Here is a 24,098-nt window from a genome sequence, read left to right as displayed (position 1 = left end):
CAGCCATTCAGCACAGGGAATGCCAGTCAGCCTGTCAGATGACACTGAAGGGAGCTACGTACCTGTTCCATGCGACTCTCCTCCCTTCTCTTACTGTGAAGCTGAAGATAAGAGTCCACTTTGGGGGTGGGTAACCCCAAGGTCAGCTTGTTTTTTTCCACAAAAAATTGTTTGGCCTTCCTTCGCCGCGGGCCCCGTGACCTGGGCCAGAAAACCTCGTTGTGTGAGCTTGAACTCCGCACGCACTGGGAGAGGTTGCTGGACGTCCCTGCCAGGCCCCGGCCGCTCAGCCCCGAGGCCCGCGTGCTGTGCTGGGCCCCGTGCTCGTAGCTCGGACTCACAAACTCACTCCCGAGCAGAGAGGCGTCGCTGGGCGGGCTGGGGTCCTGCGGGCCGGCCCCCGCCGTTGGGCCCGGGGACGCCTCCGAGGGGAGGAGCGGGCGCCCCTGGGCAGAGCCGCCCGCGGACTCCGGCGACGCCTCCACGGCCGGCACGTGCCCGGCCCCTCGCTTGCTCCTCCAGTTGGGGTCGTAGCGGAGGTCCGAGTACTTGTCTTCTTTGGACGGTGGGCTGCCCGGGGCAGAAAGAAGTGTCAATACTGGATCAAGATAAATGTGCTCACTATGCATTATGTTCAGTTGATCATTTAATGTGAAATCAATCTCAGCCTTCCTCCTATAACTTTCCTCTTTTTTTTTTAATATATATTTTATTGGTTTTTTACAGAGAGGAAGAGAGAGGGATAGAGAGTTAGAAACATCGATGAGAGAGAATCATCGATCAGCTGCCTTCTGCACACCCCCTACTGGGGATGTGCCCACAACCAAGGTACATGCCCTTGACCAGAATCGAACCTGGGACCTTTCAGTCTGCAGACTGACGCTCTACCACTGAGCCACACCGGCTTCGGCTATAACTTTCCTCTTACTGTCGGCACGGTGAAGACCTCGCCCAGGCTCACACGAGGCCTCACGCTGCACAGGAGGGTGGAAAGGTCCTCACTATCGCAGTTTATTAAAACAGGGGGTGAGCCAGAACCGGTGTGGCTCAGTGGATAGAGCGTCGGCCTGTAGACTGAAGGGTCCCGGGTTCGATTCCGGTCAAAGGCATGTACCTTGGTTGCGGGCACATCCCCAGTGAGGGGTGTGCAGGAGGCAGCTGATCAATGTTTCTCTCTCATCCATGTTTCTAACTCTCTATTCCTCTCCCTTCCTCTCTGAAAAAAAATCAATAAAACATTTTTTAAAAACACGGGGGATGAAGCCAGGCCAGTCAGTCTCTAACGGAACAAGCGTCCCTAACACTAAACCAGCAGCGCCTGAGGCTCAGGACCCTCTCGCTGTGCCCGCCGAGGACTTCCTGCAGATACACTGACTTCTCGCTCCCGTGGGTCAGACACACATTTATTTGGCTGCTTATCCAGGGTGGTGGTCCCCTGGGCACCCGTCTCCGTCTGCTCCCTTTCAGGGCAAAGCCAGATGTACCCCCACTGAGCTCCTACTCAGATCCAGCCCCTGTTCAGTGACTGCTTTAAAAAATGATTTCAGAGCGGAAGGAAGAGGGGGAGAGAGATAGAAACATCATGATGAGAAATAATCGCTGATAGGCTGCCTCCTGCGCACCGCTTCCGGGGATCCAGCCTGCACCTCGGGCAGGTGCCTGGCCAGGAATCGAACCGTGACCTCCTGGTGCATAGCTCGATGCTCAGCCCCTGAGCCACCCTGGCCAGGCCGAGGATTTTACCTCCCAGTGCACCTTGTGTTGGTAGAATGTACCACGTACAGAGAGCCCCAGCCCTGGAGCCAGAAGGCGACTCACTGCAAAGCGCTGGGGCCACACTCAGGCCGTCAGGTCTGAGCACGGAGCCCTGGGCGACGGGGTGGCTGAGCCGGACGCTGCAGGCAGCGCTGTTCCAGCAGAAGGGCCAGCAGACGGCCCAGCCGAGGGAAGTGACCTGGAGGGGAGGCCACCCAGCCCACACGACCCCACGGCCTCCCCTGCCCCCAGGGCCATCTCAGTGCGGAAAGCACCTCCGTCTCACCCAGAGGGAGAGGGACCTGGGGACAGGGCATGTGTAATGGGCCCTTTGATCTTCAAAAGCTAACGGAGAGATTTTCCTCCCGCGAGCTCAGTGCCTGCGATTCTCTAATCCAGAAGGAAATGTAAATCAGCCAGCTTTTATGCCATTCGGTGCTCCCGTCACAGAGGACGTAATGTACGCTGGGTAAACAAACGGATGGAGCCCTGGATGCTAATTGCCTCTCCTTCATGTGCACCCAGACTTCTTTGATTTGATGGAAAGCAGACAGGGAGGCGGCCAAAGCCCGGGCCTGCTGCTTGCCCTTTCTTGGCTCTCACATTGAGGTGGAGGACGGCTGGGCATGCTGCTCTCCTCTGCCACCGGGGGTGGGGAGAGGGCACTCTCCTCAGCCACACGCCTGGACGACACGGCTCTCCCCTCTCAGGGCGCTGCTATCCAGGTGTGTGACTCCCCTCGCTGGGCACCTCGACGTCCACGTCTCTGGGGCGCCCGGGAGGGTCCCCTGTGGCTTCCCAGGACCCGAGCTCACAGTAGTTTGGGGCACTGCCACTTGCCTGTCCTAAGGGCCCCTGGGCATGTGCTAGGGGTGGAGCGGCCCAGCAGGGCACAGCGGACAGACAGGGGTTGAGTTCTGGTCTGTCCCTCTGGCAGAGCATGCCACCTCCGAGCCAGCTTCCCTCAGGGTGTGTCACATGTGTTCTGTGGATGGCTCAGACTGCATCCGGGGCTCAGTGTCCATGTCACTCCTCTGTGCTCCCCTCCTTTCCCATCGCCCTGTGGGGACCGGTCTCCTCCCCCAGGCGGGCTGGGCACCAGGACTGGCGTTACTCTCCCTGGCCTGCCTGGCACTCGCCAGGGCTGTAGACGAAGCGTACGTGTTTCTCAAATGATCGAGCCTCTCCCTGTGGCATTAGGCATTCTTTCTTTAAAAGCCGGTGGTAGTGACCGAGAACCTAAATGCGCAGGAAAGTGTCAGGCATTAGTGACTGGCTGAGGGCTCCTCTGGCGCTCAGTGACAGGGTGTGTGTGTGATGTTGTGTGTGTGTGTACGCATGTGACGGTGTGTGTGTGTGTGAGACGGTGTGTGTGTGTGTGAGACGGTGTGTGTGTGTGTGTGTGTGTGTGTGTACAGGGTGGTTCAGGTGGAAAGGCAAGGAGTGCCTGGGAAGTGAGGGCCCCTCTGGCACTCAGTGACGGTGTGTGCGTGTGTGCATGTGTGTGTGATGGTGTGTGTGTGTGTGTGTGTGTGTGAGAGACAGTGTGCGTGTGTGTGCGTGCACGTGTGTGCGTGCGTGTGTGTGTGATGGTGTGATGGTGTGTGTGAGAGAGAGACGGTGTGCGTGTGCATGTGTGTGCGTGTGTATGTGTGATGGTGTGTGCGTGTGTGTGTGTGAGAGAGACAGTGTGCGTGTGTGTGCGTGTGTGAGCGAGCATGTGTGTGCGTGCGTGTGTGTGTGTGATGTTGTGTGTGAGAGAGACGGTGTGCGTGTGCGTGTGTGATGGTGTGTGTGTGTGTGAGAGAGAGATGGTGTGTGTGTGTGTGTGTATGTGTGAGAGAGACAGTGTGCGTGTGTGTGTGTGTGAGAGAGAGACGGTGTGCATGTGTGTGCGTGTGTGATGGTGTGTGATGGTGTGTGATGTGTGTGTGTGTGTGTGTGTGTGTGTGTGCGCGCGTGCGCGCACGGGGAAAGGCAAGGAGCGCCTGGGAGGCCTTCAGGTGAACGCTGCTGCCAGAGACCATTCCTGGGGAGAAGGCGCTGTCCCTGCAGACCCGGTGCTGAAAGGAAGGCAGGAGTGGACTTCACCCTCCTCCACGATTTGCTGGACGCGGCAGAAGGTGCCTCATCCATTTGCTGACTCAGCGGTTCCACAGCTGTTTCCGGGGTGCACACCAGGCTAGGGGGGTGCAGTGGTGGGCTCATAGCTACAGAGGGTGCAACAGAGAGCGAGGGAGCCCTGATGAGGGCCTGGGGCCTCGGGCGCGGCACCCAACCCCCTGGAAGGCCGGGCCTCAGCGGAGGCAGCGGAGGCCTAAGGCTCGGGGGCCAGCCTGAGCGAACAGCGTGTGAAAGGCACGGGGAGGAGGCCAGGGCACTCCCCAGGGACAAGGCCGGCCCGGGGATGGCGGCGGAGGGGGAGGCAAGGAGCAGACTCGGAATGGAGGAGAGGTGAGAGCTCGAAGGGGCTGTAAACTCTGTGAGGGGTTTGGCTTGGCCAAGCTCCTATGAGAATTTGATCAACAAAAATAATTCACGGAGAGCAAAGTGCTAGTAACGCAAATGCTCCTGGGTGCTGGGAAGGCAGTATCTACAGAGCCGGGAGGGTTGGGGAGCAGGCAGTGCTCGCGCTGTTTGAAGCAGGCGCTGGCAGCCTTCCAAAGTGGTGGGTCGTTGGGGATCCCTGCCTGCTCCGTAGGCTCGGGCAGGACGCGGTGCTGGCTGGACCGGGGAGACGGTGTATTCCATGGCATGCCGACCGAGGGAATGCTTCCAGCCAATCGCTGGTTTTTCCTTAGAACAACCCTATGAGGGAGGTGCTATTTTATCCCCATTTAATAGATCAATCAACGGGGGCTGACAGAGCGCGTGTAGCTTTGACAAGGTCGCAGAGCTAACGAGCGGAGGGGCTGGGACACAGGCCTGGCCGTCTGTCCCGGCACCGGGCTCCGCATCCATCCGGTTGCCCTTTATCAGGCGGCTGTTCCCACAGGCGGTGAAGCGCACGCTGTCCACGGGCCTGCCTCATGGGAGCTAGTGAGCTGCCCGCTCAGTCACGTGGCCAGGAAACAAACAATACTGAGCAGCTCCCCAGCGCTGGCACTGCAGACTGAGGTGCGAGCAAAACAGACGCAGGCCGATGGACCTTCCCTGCCAGTGGGGAAGATAGGCCTGTTCTACCAATGGTGATAACTAGCTGACAAGTGAGAAACGTGAGGAGATACAGGGCATTATGGGTATTTAAAACAGGAGGATGTGTCACTGGAAATGTGTTAGCTTCTGATCCCCAGATTCACTTGCTAAAAGATATCACGAAGTCCATTCCAACGCTCTAGCTCTAGAATCCTATTATAAACTCACAAGAGACTCCATACCTGAGGAGTGTCTACATTACAAAAACTGGCCCTGGTTGGTTTGGCTCAGTGGATAGAGTGTTGGCCTGGGGACCAAAGAGTCCCAGGTCCCATTCTGGTAACGGTACATACCTGGGTTGCAGGCTGATCCCCAGTGGGGGGCATGCAGGAAGCAGCCAATCAATGATTCTCTTTCATCACTGCTGTTTCTCTCTCTCTCTCTCTCTCTCTCTCTCTCTCTCTCTCTCTCTCTCTCCCTTTCTCTCTGAAATCAGTAAAAATATATTTTTTAAAAATTAGGTAGTCTTCAGTGACTGACAGAAATGGCTGCCTGACTCCCATCGCTGCAGGAATACTAAAAAACTGGCCCTCGGATTGGTCGTCACATTTAACCAGCACTAACGAGGAGTGGAGCAATGTCTGCAGCCACAGGGAAGCCCATGGTGCTTTGCTTCTGAGGAGTAATCTGGAGTGCTCGGGTTCTGAGAAAAGGGATGGCAGAGTGTCTAAGGATGAGGGTCTGGAACCCACTGCCTGGCTCGTGCCTGATGCTCCCAGGACTGAGTTGTGTGGACACATTATTTACTGTCTGTGCCTCAGCTTCCTCGTCAACACAGTGGGATGGGTAACAACAGCAGCTACCTCATGGTGTGGCTGAGCGAATTAAGCAAATTTATATAGAGAGGGTATTCCAAAAAATGTATACACACATCGTGAATAATTATAAAGGCAGTGTTCATAAAATACTAGAGGCCCGGTGCACGAAAATTCGTGCACTCTCGGGGGCGGTCGTGGGGAGTCCTCCTCAGCCTGGCTTGCACCCTCTTGCAGTCTGGGACCCCTCGAGGGATGTCCACCCACGGGAATCGGGCCTAAGCTACAGTCAAACATCCTTAGCTGCGGAGGAGGCGGGAGAGGCTCCACCACTTCCGCTGTCAGCCGGCCTTGTGGCTGAGCAGAGCTCCCCCTGTGAGAGTGCACTGACCACCAGGCCTCGGCTCCTGCACTGAGCATCTGGCCCCTGGTGGTCAGTGTGTGTCATAGCGACCTGGTTCTGCCATTAGGGTCAATTTGCACAATTTGCACACTATCCTTTTATTATACAGAGCATTTCATTTTCAAAATTGAGCTATTGAACTGTGCATACATTTTTTGGGACACCCTGTGCACGCTTAGAACTATGCCTTTCACACACAGCGAGCACCGCAGGATGCGCTGGGCAAGCGCCAGGGAGGCTCCTGGCTTGGGGCTGCCTGCTCCCTCCCATTGCCGTGACGTGACGAGTGACACTGCTCGGGCCGTGCTTCCTGCTGGGCCCGCACAGGGCTCTCTCCCAGGGCACACGGTGGTCTCCGAGGCACCGAGCGCACATCTGCCAGCAGCCTGTGGTCTGCCGGGACGCGGGCACCGGGAGAACCTGTGTGAACTGTGGTTCGGGAAATGAGAGCAGGACAGGTCCGTGTCCCCCCCGATGAAACACCTCAAGAACTCTGAACACTGAAGAGGGTAGACTGGCAGAATCACTCGCTTCAGACCTTCAGAAGGAGCTGATTCCTCGTCTCCGCAGCGCCCGCTCTGAAATGCCACAGGAGGACATCACCCACAGGGAAGACAGGGCGGAGCGGGCCCAGGGGAATGCAGACGCTGTGACACAGACCAGACGGCATGGGAGGCCTCGGCTAAGAAAACGCCTCTGAACCGGCTGTCGAAGAGGCACCCTTCCAGACAGAATCTGAACGCGGGGCTCTGAGAGCACTGATTGCAGGGCGCCCCCCGCACCTACAAAGGCCCCCTACAATACCACTCCCCCTTCTGGGTGGAAGTCGTATGTTGAAACAAACGGGGGTTATGTAATGCCAAACCACGAGCATGGAGCCGAAACCCTTTGCAGAAGCAGACCTGATGGCTGAGCGTGAAGAGCCATTGTGCGGGCTTGTGCGGAAGCAGCTGATTGTCGGTGGCCAGGTCGGCGGGCAGAGAGAGCGAGGAGTGCTCCTTCACTAGTGCCATCTGCGTGCAGCGCCCTCCCCGGCGACAGAGAGACGCCCGAGGACAATGAGGCCGCCACGCCTTTGTCGCTGCTCAGGCCCCAGGCGCCAGGTGCCCCTCAGGTGCTGGGCGGGGAATGGGCGGGAGGCCGGGGGCATCCTGGAGCCTGTGCCAGGATGTCTGCTGGCCCCAATGGATCCCATTTGGTTACTGACTGTGACAACTTCACACAAAATAAAATAAAATCCCCATTAATGAAGAGCCTCATCTTCAGCATAGTATTCAATTAAAAAAATCGCTAAAATCAGAGCATATTTCTAGCACAATTAACATGCTTTGCACACATAATAAAATATTCAATAACTGGCCACTTTGCCTGTTGAGGAGGCGAATGAAAGCATTGCTGCTAATCACTGAGCAGTTATTTATTTGCTACTTTATTTTAAGTAGCCGGTTAAATTGAAACTGCACATGTTATTATTGATTGAGGTTTAATTTAATCCTTTTAAACAGAACAATTATTGCCAATTTATATGCCATTAAATCTTTCATGCATATGAACAGCAAATTCAATTTTTATTTAAGTGTAAAGTTTTTAATGGCTCTTTAAGAACTATAAAATTGGCAATTGTTTCCAAGGATTTCTGATTTGTATGCTCATCTTAATCTTTTATCAACAGCTTTTAAGTAAATAAAAATGCCAAAGGACTGAAAAATCACTTTTGCAAGTATGAAATAAAATGGCTCCTCAAATACACTGGAATGCTTTGGGAAGGTTATCTACAACCCAGAAATTTCATTGAATGTAGGCACTTATTCTGCCAAAAACAACCACATTTTAATAGAAAAAAAAAAGATGGTTTAATGAACTGAAGGCCAAAGACTGTCTACAGAGACACACTAAACTAGAGGGGCTGCCTGTTACCTAGTGGATGTTATTTATAGCAAAGATATAACTTGGATAATTCCAACTGAAATCCTTTCTTAAAATAACCAGATATTTGCCCCAAATTATTAGAATTGTCAGTAACAGCCATGGCTCAAGGACAACCTGTGAGTTACATGAGAACAACATGTGATTACATGAAAACAAATGGTCTGAGAGGGCAGGTATGGCTGCAATGTCACCTTGAGCACCCCCCTTCTGGCAGGTGTGCCTTTTGGGGAGCAAGGACTGCCTCCCAGGACCTGCTGTGGCTCACCCGGGGGGAGTCCCCGGGACGCCAGGAGGGGCTCCTGCGCGTCCCATTCTCTAGAGATGAGCCCAGAGTGAGGGCTTGGTAACACTCCGGGTGTTTCACTTTCCCCAGGGAGGACTTCTTGTATTTTCAATGTCAGACACGCACTCTGGGTTTCAGGGGAGCTGAGACGTCCTGGGACATGCAGGCCTGGCCTCTGGGTGTGGCCCCTGCCACCCACCGAGCTGTGGGAACCTGGGGGCGGAGTGTGCGACTCCAGGCCTCCAGCTCCTCCTCCTCCATCAGCTGGGGCAGGCTGAGGAGCCTCAGCGGCTCTTAAGCCCCCCACGTAGCCCCGGGCCAGGCCTTCCTTTCTTCCAGTCCACAGGAAGTGCTGGGAAAGCATTTTCTTTAAATTCAATTCATCGGTGATTCTTGTTATTAAAGCCTCTATATCTTCCAACTCGTCCCAGAGTAGAACTACATTAGAAAGCAGGAAAGGCATGAACTCAACTGTCTCTTTAGGAACTCGGCAGCAACCTTCCCAGACCTCTTGGTAACTGACAGGCTGGCAGGCGACGTAAATTTAAATTCTTGGTAGAGTTTCAAAATCACTATTTCTTTGCTTGTTTCAGCCCGGTGCTGCGTCCCTGCGCTGCTGGAGCAGCCAGAAAGAGCTGGTGGCCTCCGGGGCCATGGACCTGCCTTCATCAGACACAGCTCCGCCCGGCACAGCTGGTCCTCCCCACCGCTCCTCTGCCGATGGCACCGGGCCTGTTTGGGGGAGGAGTGGGAGCATCCCAGGCTTAGCCACTACAGAACTTCCGAGCCAGGGAAGGTCCGAAAAGCAGAAATGGCTGCGGCCTGTAACCAAAAGTCACGTCTCCGACATAATGATGCCCACGTGACCTGAAATAAATAACTAAAACGCTATGGCCATCCCCCTGACACTGTGTCACCTGGAACAGAGTGCCATGTGTGAGCGGCCAGCATTCCAATCCACCTCGGAGACAAGAGAAGTCAGCGGGGAGGAACCCTGCGAAACCAGGGAAAGGAAAGCGGACCTGGAAGGCCCTGCGGTCCTGACAACACCGTGCTCCCCAGTGGCACAGAAGCCGTCCCTGCGCCTCGGCCTCCGGTCCCCAGCTCCGTGCTCCCCACGCGCTGCACAGCGCCGCCCGCCTGGGACCGAGGGGTGAGGAAAGCACTGCATTTGGTCTTTACCAGACCCAATGGGCTGGCCAGTGCTGCTATTTAAGACCCAGAAATCCTCACTCCCTACTGCACCAGTTCTTGTATTATTGATCTGAAACAACATATAGGGAAGCATTTGAGAGGGAAAAGTACATGCCACCCAAAACAGTAAAAATGCACTTATTGCTGAGCCCCTTTCTTACGTCAGACAAGCCTGAGGAGCCCACTTATTTCTAATTCCTCCTTGTGCCTCTCCTGCCTGGTCACTTCCGGGCAAGGGGGCTTATCGACAGGACACGGGGTCTTCCCTACAGGCTCCGGCCCCCAGTGGTCTGAGGAGGCACCTGCAGACCTCGAGGGGCGGGAGTGTTTCTGTCGCTGAGGGGAGGGGGGCCGTGCAGGGACCTCGCTGCCCTAATAACCTATCAGTCATGCTCACATATTCTGAGGGCGCCGAATCCTGTAAATATTTGTATGGCTTTAATGAAATTTGATTTTACATGAGTCTGTACTCGGGCCTCAGTTTAGTCCACGTTAAATTCATTGTATCTTTAATATTTGTTAGATGGTAAATCGAATCCTTTGTCCAATCAGCCTTTGACCACCTGTCTAGTGACTTGGAGGCTCAGGCTCTGCCGCTGAGTCAGGATTCACACTGGCCCGACTCCCGAAGCTTCACTTCCTGTAGCAAAATGTGGGTAACAGCGCCTCAGAGGGCCCGGGAAGGTAAATGAGATAGTAGGCACAAAGTAAACAGTTTTACAAATGGTAGCGCATTACATTTGAGTGGTCTTGTAAATAAGACTACATGCATACACAAGCACACTTCCTGGGGCTGTGCTGCGGCTCTCGGATGTTCTCAAAGGTTTTGTGAAGGTTCCGAAGGCCCCGGAGGAAGCAGGTCCTTCCTAATGCGCTAGGAATCACACTGATCTCTCTCTGCGTCAGCGCGAGGGTCAGAGGCTGGCTCTGGAGTGGGTTTAAGGATGATCTTGTGAAGATGCTCTCTCTGCTCTTGATTCATTCACTGCAGTCAATGCAGCTCCAATTTCCATTAAGGAAAGTGTCTCCTCTAATCCATTCACAGTGAACTGGCTTTGGTGAGACACGGGGAGTAATTGCTTTGAGGAGGTCCTCGTAACATCAAAACACAAGAGTCAGGCTCGCGTGATTTATCAGCAGCTTAAAAACGCGTCTAAAAGCTGGAAGAAAGAGATTTCCCTTGGTTTTAAGGCAAGACTATGACTGATTTTTGGAACTACCAGTCCCAGAATGCCTTCTATCTTACAGAAGGAAAGCATACTTAAATTTATATTGAAAGACTGGTAGGAATTTGTCTACTTCGTGGTTCAAAAACTCCCAGATCCAAGCAACAATGCACCTGGCCAAGCTTCCCGAGACGCCAGGAGGCAGAGGAAGAGGCATAGCTGCCCCCTCACATGGATACTGTTTTTGAGGCATTCTTCGGCTGAATGCCATCCTTCTGTTTCGCTTTCAGTGGGGAAGTGTCCTCTGATGTTCAAACCATGACCCATTCTCACCCTGGGGACCCTCACCTATCATTAAACATCTCCAAAGCAAGCCATCGCAGGAACACGGCATTCTTTATGGATCTCTGACTCAGAAGACCAGGGCCCTAACCACCATTTTCACTTTTGTAAATATTATTCTTGATTTTGAAACGTACTGAGTGGGATTCACATTGTCCCTGGGTAAAGGGCAAGGTGAGAGCTGGGTCCCTGCACATCGACTCCAACAGGAAAGAAGCAGCTCTGGGGAAATGAGGTCCCTTACCGGGTCCTCGCCTTGGTTTCTCCGTCTTAAAAGTGCAGGCAGGTTGCTGGGCACTGCAAAGCCCTCCCCTTTCTGTAACGAAGCCGCCACCGCCGTTTCTCAGCGGGAGGCCAGGCCTCCCTCCGGCTGGAGCTAAAAGGAAAACGTGGCCTTGGGGTGGAAGAGGGCCATGGTCAGCAAACCGCTCCCTTGACTAAAGAGTTTGCCAACCACTGAGAAAGGTGCTCAATCACAAGGAACAACAACAGCCTGTAATCATTGGACTTGAGAGTCTAGGTCAGTGGTCGGCAAAGTCGTTAGTCAACAGAGCGGCAAACTGTGGCTCACAAGCCACATGAGGCTCGTGAGCTGCCGTTTGCCAACCACTGGCCTAGGGGCTCGATGGTGATGGAAAAATCAAATAAAATAAATAAAAAGAAGGCTTAAAGCATCTGCTCCACACTCAGCAGATGTAAGACATGGGCGTAACGTGGCCTCTTTAAGCCTCATCTTTCCAACGGTGGGGAGCGTGGCCCCTGCCAGGCTGCCCCGGGCCAGGTGCGTGGCACAGGTGAGTGCCTCAGCGCGGGCCCCTCACGAGCGCTCTGGCACCAACTGCTGTTAGAGCGACGGTCGCCGTGTCCACTGCCTGTCTCCGAGCCCTGTCGGTTCTCCCGCTTTGTATGTGTGTTTCCCCACTAACCGCAGCTTGTGGGGAAGAGACCGAGACGAACGAAGACTGCCAAGGGGAATATGTGTCGGCTGCCTCTGAGGAGGAAAATGAAAACTTTCTGCCACGTTGTACGCCTTTAACAAGTGTATTTGACACAAATGCGGTGTCAGGGTTCGAACACTCTTCTCGGTGCTGTTCTGTAGGTTAGAATTTTGTCAGGTTTTTAAAAAGCACGAGATCAACAGCAAAACAACCGATGTCCCCCCCAGCTCTATGCGGTCAGCGTGAGCCTGACCTTGGCTGTGCAGCGGGAGCAGGTGCCAGGCTCTCAGGGAAGAATGGAGTGAAGCTACGGATGAGCCTGCAGAGAAGCTGCTGCTGCTGTTACAGGTGCCGTGGCTGTCGGATTTTACCGCCTGGCAGTCTCTGTCCCTGCGTGGTTTTCCTAATGCAAAGCATGCCAGCCTGCAGCACCCTGCTCCCCACTGCCCTCGACCTCTGCCCTTCCCGGAACCTGCAGTCTCCCGCCAGAGCACCGGGCATCAGCTGAAGCCTTCCCCAGCCCCATGCCCTCAGCCCCGTCTTTCTGTCAGGAGCCGGCTCGATCTGTCTTTCAGAGGAGCCTCCCCGTGCCTGTCCCGGCCTGACGAGGGCCCTGTCGGTGGCCCCAGCTCAGGCCCACTCAGCCCACCCGCCCTACACCGCGCCCAGATGCTCTGCCATCGAGCCTGCCCAGTGTTCCTTACTATGCCGCACACCTCACTCTAATTCTGTTCTTCCCTCTTTTTCTTTTGCAATCCTCACCTGAGGACGTTTCCATTGACTTTCAGGGAGAGCGGAAGAGACAGGGCAACATCCATGTGAGAGAAACACATCGATTGGTTGCCCCCTGCAAGAGCCCTACCAGGGCCGGGACTCGGGGAGGAGCCTGCAACCGAGGTACATGCCCTTGACCAGAATCCAACCTGGGACCCTTTGGTCCACAGGCTGATGCCCTATCCACTGAGCCGAACTAGCTAGGGCTGCTTTTTTTCTTTTCTTGTCTTTTCTTTATTTATTTTTTAAATCTTTATTGTTCATATTATTACAGATGTTCCTCTTCCCTCCTCCCCCGCCCGTTGCTCCCTTCCACCAGGTTCCCACCCCACCCTTTGCCTTTTCCCCACCCCCCATTGTCCTCATCCATAGGTGCACAGTTTATGTTCAGTCTCTTCCCACATCCCCCTCTCCCCTTTTCTCCGAGAATCGTCAGTCCACTCCCCTTCCACACCTTTGATTCTATTATATTCAACAGTTAATATTGTTTATCAGATTTTTTTTTAAATTTCCTTGGTTTTTAGATTCACTTGTTGATAGCTACGTATTTGTTGTTCATAGTTTTTATCTTTATTTACTTTCTCTTCCAAAAGAACCCCCTTCAGCAATTCATATAATTCTGGTTTGGTAATGATGAACTCCTTTAGCTTTTTTTTTTTTATTGGTGAAGCTCTTTATCTGGCCTTCGATTCTGAGTGATAGCTTTGCTGGGTAGATTATTTTTTGCTATAGATTCTTACTATTCATCACCTTGAATATTTCTTGCCATTCTCATCTGGCCTGCATGGTTTCTGTTGAGAAATCAGCTGACAATCGTATAGGTGCTCCTTTATAGGTAACTACCTGCTTTGCTCTTGCTGCTTTTAATATTCTCTCTTTGTCTTTTGCTTTTGGAATTTTAATTATGATTTGTCTTGGTGTGGTCTTCTTTGGATTTCTTTTGTTTGGAGTTCTGTGCACTTCCTGGACTTGTAAGTCTAATTCTTTCACCAGATGGGGGAAGTTTTCTGTCACTATTTCTTTCAGTATGTTTTCGATATCTTGCTCTCTCTCATCTTCTGGGACCCCCATAATTCTGATGTTGGTTTGCTTGAAGTTGTCCCAGAGGTTTCTTACATTATCTTCAACTTTCTGGATTCTCTTGCCTTCTTGCTTCTGCAGAGGAGTGTCTTCTGGCTCTTTATGTTCCAAATCTTTGACTTGATTCTTACGATCTTCCATTATGTTTTTAGGACTCTGTATAATATTTTTTTATTTCAGACAATGTATTCTTTATTTCTTGTTGATCCCTTATTATTTCTAGTTGATCTCTTTTCATATCTTCATAGCTTTCGTTTATTTTATTGGCCTTTTCTAGGAGATTCTTGAACAACCTTATAAGTGTGATTTTGAACTCTATATCCAGTCGCTTTTTGTCCTCCATTTCTTTCGTTTGTGATCTATTTCCTTGTCTCGGCATTTTCGCAGCTTCCCTGATGGTGCGGTGTTTCAGGGTGGAGCCTACAGCCTTGGCTTCCGTCAGCCCCGCCCTATGCGGCTCCTGAGTCTCAGTAATCCTCAGGGTCCTTCGGTACTCGCTGCAAGCACCTCTGAGACTGAGGTGCCCTCGAGTTTCGCCTGCTACCAAACAGCCTAGTCTCTCCCCCAATGAGCCTGGAACTGGGGTTCAGTTCAGTTGGAAGTGGGGTTGGAAGTGGGGTTCAGAGCAGTCTGGGGCTTTTGTCTCCATCCTGCCAGGGCAATCCTGCGGCACAGCCAACAGTCTGTTCTCTGCACACAATGTGCACACCTCCGGGGTCTCTGCCCTTCGCCGCTCCCCTGGGATTCCGCCTCACAGCCCAGGCTTCCTCTGTTTGAGCCTGGGTCCCTGGGGTCTGGTCTAGAACTGGGGTTCAGCGCTGTCGGGTCTGGGGTTCAGCACAGTCTGGAGCTTTTATCTTTTCCCCCGCTAGGGAATGCCAGCCCCTCCTCTCCGGCTCAGTCCTCTCCACGCGCGTAGCGTGTCTCCATACCTTAGGCTCTTACAGCTCCTCCGCTCCTCCTTCTGGTTTTCTCCTTGCTTCTCGTTGTAGAATTTCTAGTCAGTCAATTTTCCTGTAGTTCTGGGTAATGTCCATTTTATATTTTAGTTGTATTTTATTGAAATTGTTGTGTGTGGCTGCAGTTAGGTGTTTACCTGTGCAGCCATCTTGGATTCTCCAGGGCTGCTTTTTTTCTAAATCTACTTTGTCTCCAAAAGCCTACCTGTCCAAGCTCTAGGACTCCCAGTAAACTTTCCTCAACATATTTTACCCTTAATTTTTAAAAATCTAGTACATATCCTATATAATAAAGAGGTAATATGCAAATTGACTATTACTCCAACACACAAGATGGCCGCCCCCATGTGGACAAAAGATGGCTGTCACAAGATGGCCAGCGGGGGAGGGCAGTTGTGGGAGATCAGGCCAGCAGGAGAGAACAGTTGGGAGGGACCAGGCCTGCAGGGAGGGCAGTTGGGGGGACGAGACCTGCAGGGGAAGGCAATTAGGAAGGACAAGGCCTGCAGGGAAGGGAAGTTGGGGGGGACCAGGCCTGTAGGGGAGGGCAGTTAGGGGTGACTAGGCCAACAGGGGAGGGCAGTTGGGGGGACCAGGCCTGCCAGGGAGGACAGTTAGAGATGACCAGAATGGCAGGGGAGGGCAGTTAGAGGTGACCAGGCTATCAGAGGAGGGCAATTAGGGGCAATCGGGCCAGCAGGGGAGCAGTTAGATGTCAATCAGGGTAGTGGTTAGGGGCTGGGACACACACACACACATACACACACACACACACACACACACACACACTGAGTGGCCAGATTAATATGATCTCTGAATGCATAATAATCTGGCCACTCAGTATATATCCTATATAATAAAAGGCTAATATGCAAATTGTCCCCTCAATCAGGAGTTCAACCAGCAGGCAGGCCAGCCAACTGCCTATGTCGCCTCCCCCTGGCCAGGCTGGCCAGAATCACCCATACACTAATTCATGCACTGGGCCTCTATCCTACCTAATAAAAGAGTAGTATGCAAATTACCCATCACTCTGTTATACTCACAAGCCACACCCACAAGCCACACACCATCCAATCAGGGTGAATATGCAAATTAACCCCAACCAAGATGGCTACAGTCACAGAGAGCAGGAGGGAGGCTTGGGTTTCTCAGGCAATGGAAGAGCCAAGCTTTCTGCCTGTCCTTGCCCGCCTAGGCCTCCACTCAAAGCTATAGTTTCAATTGTAGAAGGTAAATACATTCCAGATACCAGAGCCTCTGTTTTGGTCACCAGGGGGCGTGGCTGGCCTGCAAATCACCAAAGGCCCCTTGCTCAGGCTGCCCCATGCCCCAAGGGAACCCCCACCCTGATCTGGGAACACCCTTCAGGTCAAACCAGCTGCACCACACTGAGTGGCCAGATTGTTATGCATTCAGAGATCATAATAATCTGGCCACTCAGTGCATATATATATATATATATGCACCATAACTCTTTAAGGTAGTCATTATTATTATCCCATTGTTACTGATGGGGAAACTGAGGCCAGAGAGATTAAGTGGACTTGGCCAAATGTGAACCGGATGGTCTGTTCCAGACTCCATGCACTTCACCACCACACTGAAACCTCTTTCTAATCAATACCTTTTAACTTCTATTCTCTATGATATCATTTATATTTTCATTACAATTTGTGCAAGTAATAATGCACAAATTTATTCTTATACTTTTTGGTAGCATCTAGCATACAGTTAATGCTCCATCAATACAGATTATTAGAAATTGAATCTTTATATGATTCTGTAAGCCCTGGGAGGTACTGGCATTTATAGCAATCGTGAGAGAAAGGCTGGTTTATTTAACAGGTGAGAAAAAGTGAGATGCGCCCTGGCTGGTTTGGCTCAGTGGATAGAGCGTCAGTCTGTGAACTGAAAGGTCCCAGGTTCGATTCCAGTCATGGGCATCTGCCTGGTTTCAGGCTCGATCCCCAGTAGGAGGCATGCAGGAGACAGCCAATCACTGAACACAACATTGTACACTAAAGAGCAGTGCCTGGCCTGAAGCAAGACCGCCCTCTCCAAGGTGGCATTTTTCTGTACCACCTTCTGGGTGTCTCCAGGGTGAAGCCACAGCAGGGGAGACACTTGGGAGATGGACAGAAAATGAGGAGCATAAGGAAAGCAGACGCCTCTATGAATACTTTTCCTTGTCTTTCGCATGTAACTTTCAACAATAAAAATACAGTTATTACCCTAACTGGTTTGGCTCAGTGGATAGAGCATCAGCCTGGGGACTCAATGGTCCTGGGTTCGATTCCAGTCAAAGGCATGTACCTTGGTTGCGGGCACATCCCCAGTGGGGGGTGTGCAGGAGGCAGCTGATCAATGTTTCTCTCTCATCGATGTTTCTAACTCTCTATCCCTCTCCCTTCCTCTCTGTAAAAAAATCAATAAAATATATTTAAAAGTAAATAAATAAAAATGCAGCTATTCTTGCAGGTGATAGCTCCGCTTATTTATGCACTCATTAATTCGTTCTTGTATGTGTCCTGACTGGAGGTCGAACCCGCAACCTTGGTGAATCAGGACGATGCACTAACCAACTGAGTTATCCTGCCAGGGCTCCTTGTCTTTTGCATTTTTTTTTTTAATTAAAAAAAAAACAACAAAAAAACTGTGACCGATAACCTGGCCCCCATTGTCCTTAGACCCATCTCACACTGCAGGGTGCTCCCCGTGAGCGCCCTCCGCCCTCACCCTGGTGGCACAGTGCCTGTCACCACTTAACAACACGCCTCGGAGACCCCACTGTTAACAAGCCGGTTGCTGACCTGCCGCCCGCGCCCTTGTCCTGGGCACGGCTGTCCTTGCTGGCCGCCTGGGCCGCCTTGCTGCTGGCTTCCTCCTCCGTCTCGCTCAGGCTGTCCCCCAGGCTGTCCTCCAGGCTGTCCTCCAGGCTGTCCCGCTCCATGGCGTTGTCCCGGGTTCGAGCTCCACGCTCGGCCTGAGAGGAGCCCTCCTGACTGAGGCTCTCCGAGTCGGCTTCCAGGGAATCCTTTGAAATCAGAGGTAAGTCTTCTTTCTTAAAAGGCGATGCTGCGGCCTGGGCCTCCAGGCTGGCACGATGCACAGGAGATCGAATGGAGAGCCTGGGAATTAACCTACCATGGCTCATCTTGAAAAAACACAAAAACCACCAGGAAACTCTTGTTGGCAGGCAGCTTCACGTTGTGGCTGAATATTTCGAGCTGTGGTTCACAAGAGCGTTACCTACAATAATGATGTTTCTGTTACTCTGTGATTAATCAAGTCTTTAATGCCCACGTTAGTAACCTGCAGACAGGACAGGAACTGTGTTCTATGGCTGAGGCTTGCTGTGCTCCCTCTGTGTGTGAGGAGGTCTGTGGAGCCCTCTCTATCCAGGTGCACGTCTGAGGCTGGGCTAACCAGCGAGGGTCAAGGGCAGTTCCAGGGCCCAGGGCCGGCAGGCTTGGGCAGGCCATGTGGTAACTTGGCCAGGACTGTGGCACCTGTTTCAATATACAGGGCACAGGTACAAATGTGCCCTATCCCGTTGTATGCCTGGAGGGAGAAACAGGTCCCAGGCTGCATGTGCACAGCAAGGGGTGGGGTAAGTGTTTCCACAGCCCTCACTGCCCGGAGGGAAGGACGCTGGGGCTTTGGCCCACGCCGGTGCCTCATTGGAAGACCTGCTGGTGCACAGGCTGCTGCTGACAGGCGTGTGTAACCAGGTGAGGTTAGTCACGGACTCAACCTCAGCGACTTTAGTGGAAAAACTAGAGGCCCGGTGCACAAAATCTGCATGGGGAGGGTCCCTAGGCCTGGCCTGCAATCGGGGCCAATCTTCCCTGGCTGCCAGGAGCTGGCCCCGCTCCCCACCGACCACATCTGCTACTACCTCCCCTCCGTTGTCTGTTTCCCATCAGGCAATCAGAGCCTGCCGGCCAGGGGGAGGAACCAAGAGCTTGGCCAGCAGGTCCCTATAGTGCAATCGAGGCCTGTGGACTGGGGATAGCTCCTGCATTGAGAATCTGCTCCCTGGTGGTCAGTATGCATCATACTGACAGGTCGTCTGCCATCTGGTTGATTTGCATATTATGCATAAATATATTGATATATATATGATTCAAACTGTTCAACAGGAGTGTGGCAGGTGTGAATGCACCACTGAGCAGTGCAGCGGGGCAGAGGCCCGCCTGCTGGAGGCTGCCCTGGGAGTGCTGTGGGACCGGCCTGGATGGCACTGGGATCTGCTCTAATGGGCGCAGGGTCATTCCCCCCCACCCGCGCCCTCCCTGTCTCAGGGCTGTCAGACCCTGAGGCACTCTGGGAAGGCGCTGAGTTCCCATCAGATTGAGGAGAGTTTGGAGGTGCTTCCTCCCATCTCACCTGGCACTTCTCGCGGCTTCCAGCTCTGCCTGAGGCCACATTGCTCCCTGCGGGTCAGGTGGCGGCACCTTCAGCATCAGGGTCCCTCTAAGTCGTTTTAAGGGCTTCCTCTTGTGTTTTGGCAGATCCCAATTTTAATGTAAACACATGGCCTTATTCGTAGTCTAGCGCTGCTTTGTTGACTCCGTTGCTAGGGAACACCATCTATTCCATGGAGGAAAGCACCTCACTAACAAAACAGACAAAGCCACATATTTACACGTTACTGTCTAACAGCAGACTGGTTTGCTGTATTGAGATTTATTTTAAAAACACATCTATTTCACTCTATTGTATTATTTTAATGCTGGGAAGCCGATCAACTGCTGCTTTTTTAGGATATTTTTACAAAGCAGCAAATGCATCAAGTAACTGAAAGTTTTAAAACACCAGTGTTACCCTAAGACTTCAAGTCACTGTACTTGGGATCTTAAAGAAGCTTAAGATAGTAAACGTTACATTTCAACTTGGAAATGCTCCTTCATGAAATTATTCTCTCCAATTTCCCTTCTTTTCTTAAGTGAGATAGATTAGTGTCTCCTGAAGTTAATCAATAAAAAATGTCCATAGAAGACCGCACTTTTTGGTTAAGGGATTAGGGAAGTTTGGGAGACACGAGGAGGCTGGCCAGCGGAGGGCTGTGCCTGGCCCCGCTTGGGCAGCGGGGACTCACTGGGAAGGGGTGGCCGTGGAGGGTAGTGGCTCCCAGCGGGGCACGTTCCCACTGAGTGTCTGACCTTCTGACCCAGAGGCCAGGGAACGGAGGACCCAGGCCGCGGGCCCTCGCCTGGGAGCCGCCAGCTCCGGCCTCAGGTGGTGCAGCCGGCCGGCCGGCCAGGCTCCAGGGAGGCGGGGAAGGCGCCCGCTGCGCTCGCCCCGGGAGCGGAGGGGAGTGGCTCTGCCCCGGACAGGCCCACGCGGCCACGGGCGCTCGGGTCTGTGCTCTCTCTTCGCCTCTGATGGGCACGGCGGGCGGCCAGGGCGGCATACGCCCGGGGAGCGCGGGCCGGCGGGTCTGGGGCCGGGACTGGCCGGAACCTGTCAGGACGAGCGGCTCGGAAGGGGGCCCCGGAGCCTCGGGCGGGCCGGGTCCTAACGCTCTGAGCCCTTCTCACCCCATCGGTTCCCTCCCTCCGGGCTTCCCGGGGTCCCACCCCAGCCCCGTGTGGTCGCCCTCCTCCCGGGGCGCGCCGCCCGCCTGTTCCGGTGCAACCGCCCGTCACCTGCCCCGCGCTCCGCTCCTGCCGCATCCTCCCGCGCCGCCTGCGGTCCCGCCTCCCCACCCCGGCCCGCGCCCCGCGCCCAGCGCCCCGCGCCCCGCTGCCCTGGAGACCGTGCGCCCCGCCCCGCGCCCCGCTGCCCTGGAGACCGTGCGCCCCGCCCCGCGCCCCGCCCCCCGCTGCCCTGGAGACCGTGCGCCCCGCCCCCCGCCGTCCCGGAGGCGGGCGGCTGGGCCGCTGCGGCCGCAGGGCAGCCCGGCAGGTGTGGGGGCGGCTGCTCGCCCCGACTTTCCCCGGCGCGCAAGACAGCGGCCGGCGCGCGGGAGGCACAAACAATGTTTGCGACAAACAATGCCGGGATCGGTGAGAACGGCAGGTAAAGGAAACAGTTCGGCGCAAGAATGGGCGAACACTGCGCAGGGACTTCACAAAGAAACCCAATGACCAGCGAACACTGGCTGCTGATGGTAAAGGCGCTGCACGCCGTACAAACCGGGGAGGACGGCCCCGGGTACCACTCCGCTCACCGAGGGCAGGGGCGTGGGGCGCTGGGCTCCAGGCGGAGGGGGCGGGCAAACCCTCCGCTGCTGCTGGGAGCGGGGGTGCGGCCACTTGGGAAAAGGGGGTGACATTAGCGAGGATATGTGAACCCTGCGAGTCAGTAATCTCACTTCTAGGTACTTACCCTGAAAAGTGTGTGCGCGCCGAAACCGGCTTGGCTCAGTGGATAGAATATCAGCCTGCGGACTGAGCATATGCCCTCTGGTGGTCAGTGCCATCATAGAGACTGGCCAGACCCGTCGTTTGGTCCTAATTGTCGCTTAGGCTTTTATATATATAGATTGCCTGGAAGGCCTGTCACTAGATCAGGCCTAGCACTCCCAGTGGGAAGGTGGCCTCACTTATCAAGGTCGTGCAGGACAGAATGGCAGTCTACTTTAAAGGGCAAGTGTGTTGGGGTAAAATCAGCACTGGAGCCAGAAGACTCAGGTTCAAGTCCTGGCTCAACACTTTACACCTGTGTGACTTTGCAACCTCAATCAGTGGGCCTTCATACCCGTCCTAGCTAGGCACAGGCTGGTACAGGAGGCAATCACATACTGGGCAAGGAAGCACATGGCGACCTGTAAGGTACTGTGCAAAGATGAAATGAAGCAAATCTCCGGCAAATACTCCTAAGAGTCCTCAATCTTTCTAACATTCCTTCTTCCAAACCTCTAAGCTATCACAACACATTAAAAACTCTTTTTTTATTTTTTAATTTTTATTGATTTTGTACAGAGAGGAAGGGAGAGAGATAGAGAGTTAGAAACATCGATGAGAGAGTCATCGATCAGCTGCCTCTTGCACACTCCCTACTGGGATATGCCTGCAACCAAGGTACATGCCCTTGACCGGAATCGAACCCGGGACCCTTCAGTCCCCAAGCCAACGCTTCTATCCATTGAGCCAAACCGGTCTTGGCAAAAAAAAAACCCCAAAAAACTCTTAAGTGTTTACTAATGAAAAGAAATGCATCATCTTTTAAGTAGTTTCAATGATTTCCCCTCAGACTGTAGAGTCTAAATCAGAAAATCATTTATATTTATGGCCCAATATAATTTCAAAAACTCATCCTAAATCTAATTTACAAATCCCTTCACTCAATGTGAGTGCTTGCAAACTACTTACATTCTTGGAATTTGGGCATTGCAAGAGCAATAAAAATAGATCAATTATTTGCATCTACACTGCGTAAAGCCTTCTATTCCCAGACTGTCAGTTACTGATCCCCAACTCTTTGATGTTTGACATTAGTATTGATCTAATTATAGAATACTTTAATACCATCAAAGGATAAAGCATTTTGTGCATTATATATTAAAAAAAAAAAATGAATGTCACAGCCCTGGCCAGTGGCTCAGTGGTCAGAGCGTGGGCCAGCGGACAGAAGGTCAGATCCAGGTCAAGGGAGGTACCTTCCTTGCATGTTCAATTCCCAGCCAGGTGGGGGCGCCTGTGGAAGGCGGCCAATGGATGCTTCTCTCTCCTCTCCCTCTCCCCTCCCCTTCCCACTCTCTAAAAATCAATGGAAAAAACATCCTCACTCCTTGGATGAGGATTAAAAAACAAAAAGAATGCCACGTTTATTTTGGCAAGTTGGTAACGTCTCTCTCACCCATATCCACACACATTAACTGGAGTGTCCCCAACCCGGAAAGAAGATCCCTGTGCCGGAGGGACGGAGGCGAGGCCTCCCAGGGAGACAGGCAGGGTTAGGAACGCAGTCCACAGCTCCATCCTCCCCCGCAGCGCACCCAGGGGCGGTCACCCACCCTCCCTCCCCACAGCGCACCCAGGGGCGGTCACCCACCCTCCCTCCCCACAGCGCACCCAGGGGCGGTCACCCACCCTCCCTCCCCACAGCGCACCCAGTGGCTGTCACCCACCCTCCCTCCCCACAGCGCACCCAGGGGCGGTCACCCACCCTCCCTCCCCACAGCGCACCCAGTGGCTGTCACCCACCCTCCTTCCCCACAGCGCACCCAGGGGCGGTCACCCACCCTCCCTCCCCACAGCGCACCCAGGGGCGGTCACCCACCCTCCCTCCCCACAGCGCACCCAGGGGCGGTCACCCACCCTCCCCTCCCCCATAACCCCTCGGGCCGCGCTCTCCGGCCACTTTCTCCCAAAGACACGCTCCCAGGCCCGCAGCCGTGCCTTCCCGGCCTGCAGCCTCCCACCCCCCTCCCGCTGCCCCTTCTCCTCCGCTTCAGTACCCGCCCGCCTAGTTTCCGGCCAGGACTGCGGCCCCGCCCGCCGCCTGCGCAGTTACCCTGGCACCAGCGCAGTTTCCTCCGGGAGCGGCCTGAGCAGCGCAATCAGCTCTCCGGGCGGAAACCGAGACCCTGACTTTAGGTTCCGGGCGCCTGCAGCGACCGGGGAGCCAGTGCTCCTTCCCTGGGCAAAGCCGCCCTCAAAGCCGCAAACCCAGGGAGCTGAGCCAATCACACTCTGTTCTGACGGCTCTTAATCCCTTACAAGGAAGATTGCCGCAAGGAAGCTCTCACGCTAACCTTGCACGGGGGAGGCACTGGGTTCTGGAGGAAAGAATGCAGGTTGTTGATTTAGCTCTGGGTTTCTAATCAAGGCTTTCCTGTTTCCTGAAGAATGGGAGCTTTCCGTGGTCCAGTTTTTAATGGGATGGTCAAGAAAGTGACCTTTGAGGCAAGGAAGCAAGAGTAAAGTCAAACATCGGGACTTTTTTTTTTTTTTTTTTTTTTTTTTTTTTTTTTTAACACATTGAGACTTTTTTAAAACACCGCAGGTGTTAAAAATCGGGGCTGTCCCTCCAAAAGCGGGACGTCTGTCACCTTAAGCAAGAGCCCTTTTGGGAACATCATTCCATGCAGAAGGAACAGTAAGTGCTAAGGCCCTGAGTCCTGAGCCTCATGCCGTGTCATTTAAGGATCAGCCAGGAGGGCAGTGAGTGGCTGGAACAATGAGCTGAAGGGAGGGAAGAAAATGTGGTTGGGACAAAATATGTTTTAAGGAATTTGACCTGAGCAATTGGGGAAGCCATTGGAAGAGTTACATGATGTGACTTATGTTTAAGTTACATGATCTGTCTGGTGGGGAAACAGACCAGCCTCTGTTTTGTGGCAAAAGTAGAAGTTGAAAGATACATCAGGAGA

The 24,098-nt window shown here is 53.4% G+C and overlaps 1 protein-coding gene across 1 annotated transcript in view; it reads right to left on the bottom strand.

Moving 5' to 3' along the window:
• Window positions 1-20,468, bottom strand: part of JHY (junctional cadherin complex regulator) — a 93,525-nt gene extending 73,057 nt beyond the window's left edge. Inside the window, exons 1-3 of the mRNA XM_036426008.2 lie at window positions 20,428-20,468; window positions 17,587-18,025; window positions 63-570 (exon numbers count right to left, since the gene is read on the bottom strand). Of these exons, the coding sequence (XP_036281901.1) occupies window positions 63-570; window positions 17,587-17,930 (852 nt within the window). The 5' untranslated portion in view covers window positions 17,931-18,025; window positions 20,428-20,468. The remainder of the gene's footprint in view (window positions 1-62; window positions 571-17,586; window positions 18,026-20,427) is intronic.
• Between the last annotated feature and the right edge of the window lie 3,630 nt (window positions 20,469-24,098).

This window comes from Pipistrellus kuhlii, unplaced genomic scaffold (assembly GCF_014108245.1).
Source record: "Pipistrellus kuhlii isolate mPipKuh1 unplaced genomic scaffold, mPipKuh1.p scaffold_m20_p_88, whole genome shotgun sequence".
NCBI classification, from domain to species: Eukaryota; Metazoa; Chordata; class Mammalia; order Chiroptera; family Vespertilionidae; genus Pipistrellus; species Pipistrellus kuhlii.
This window is presented reverse-complemented; position numbering and strand designations above follow the sequence as displayed.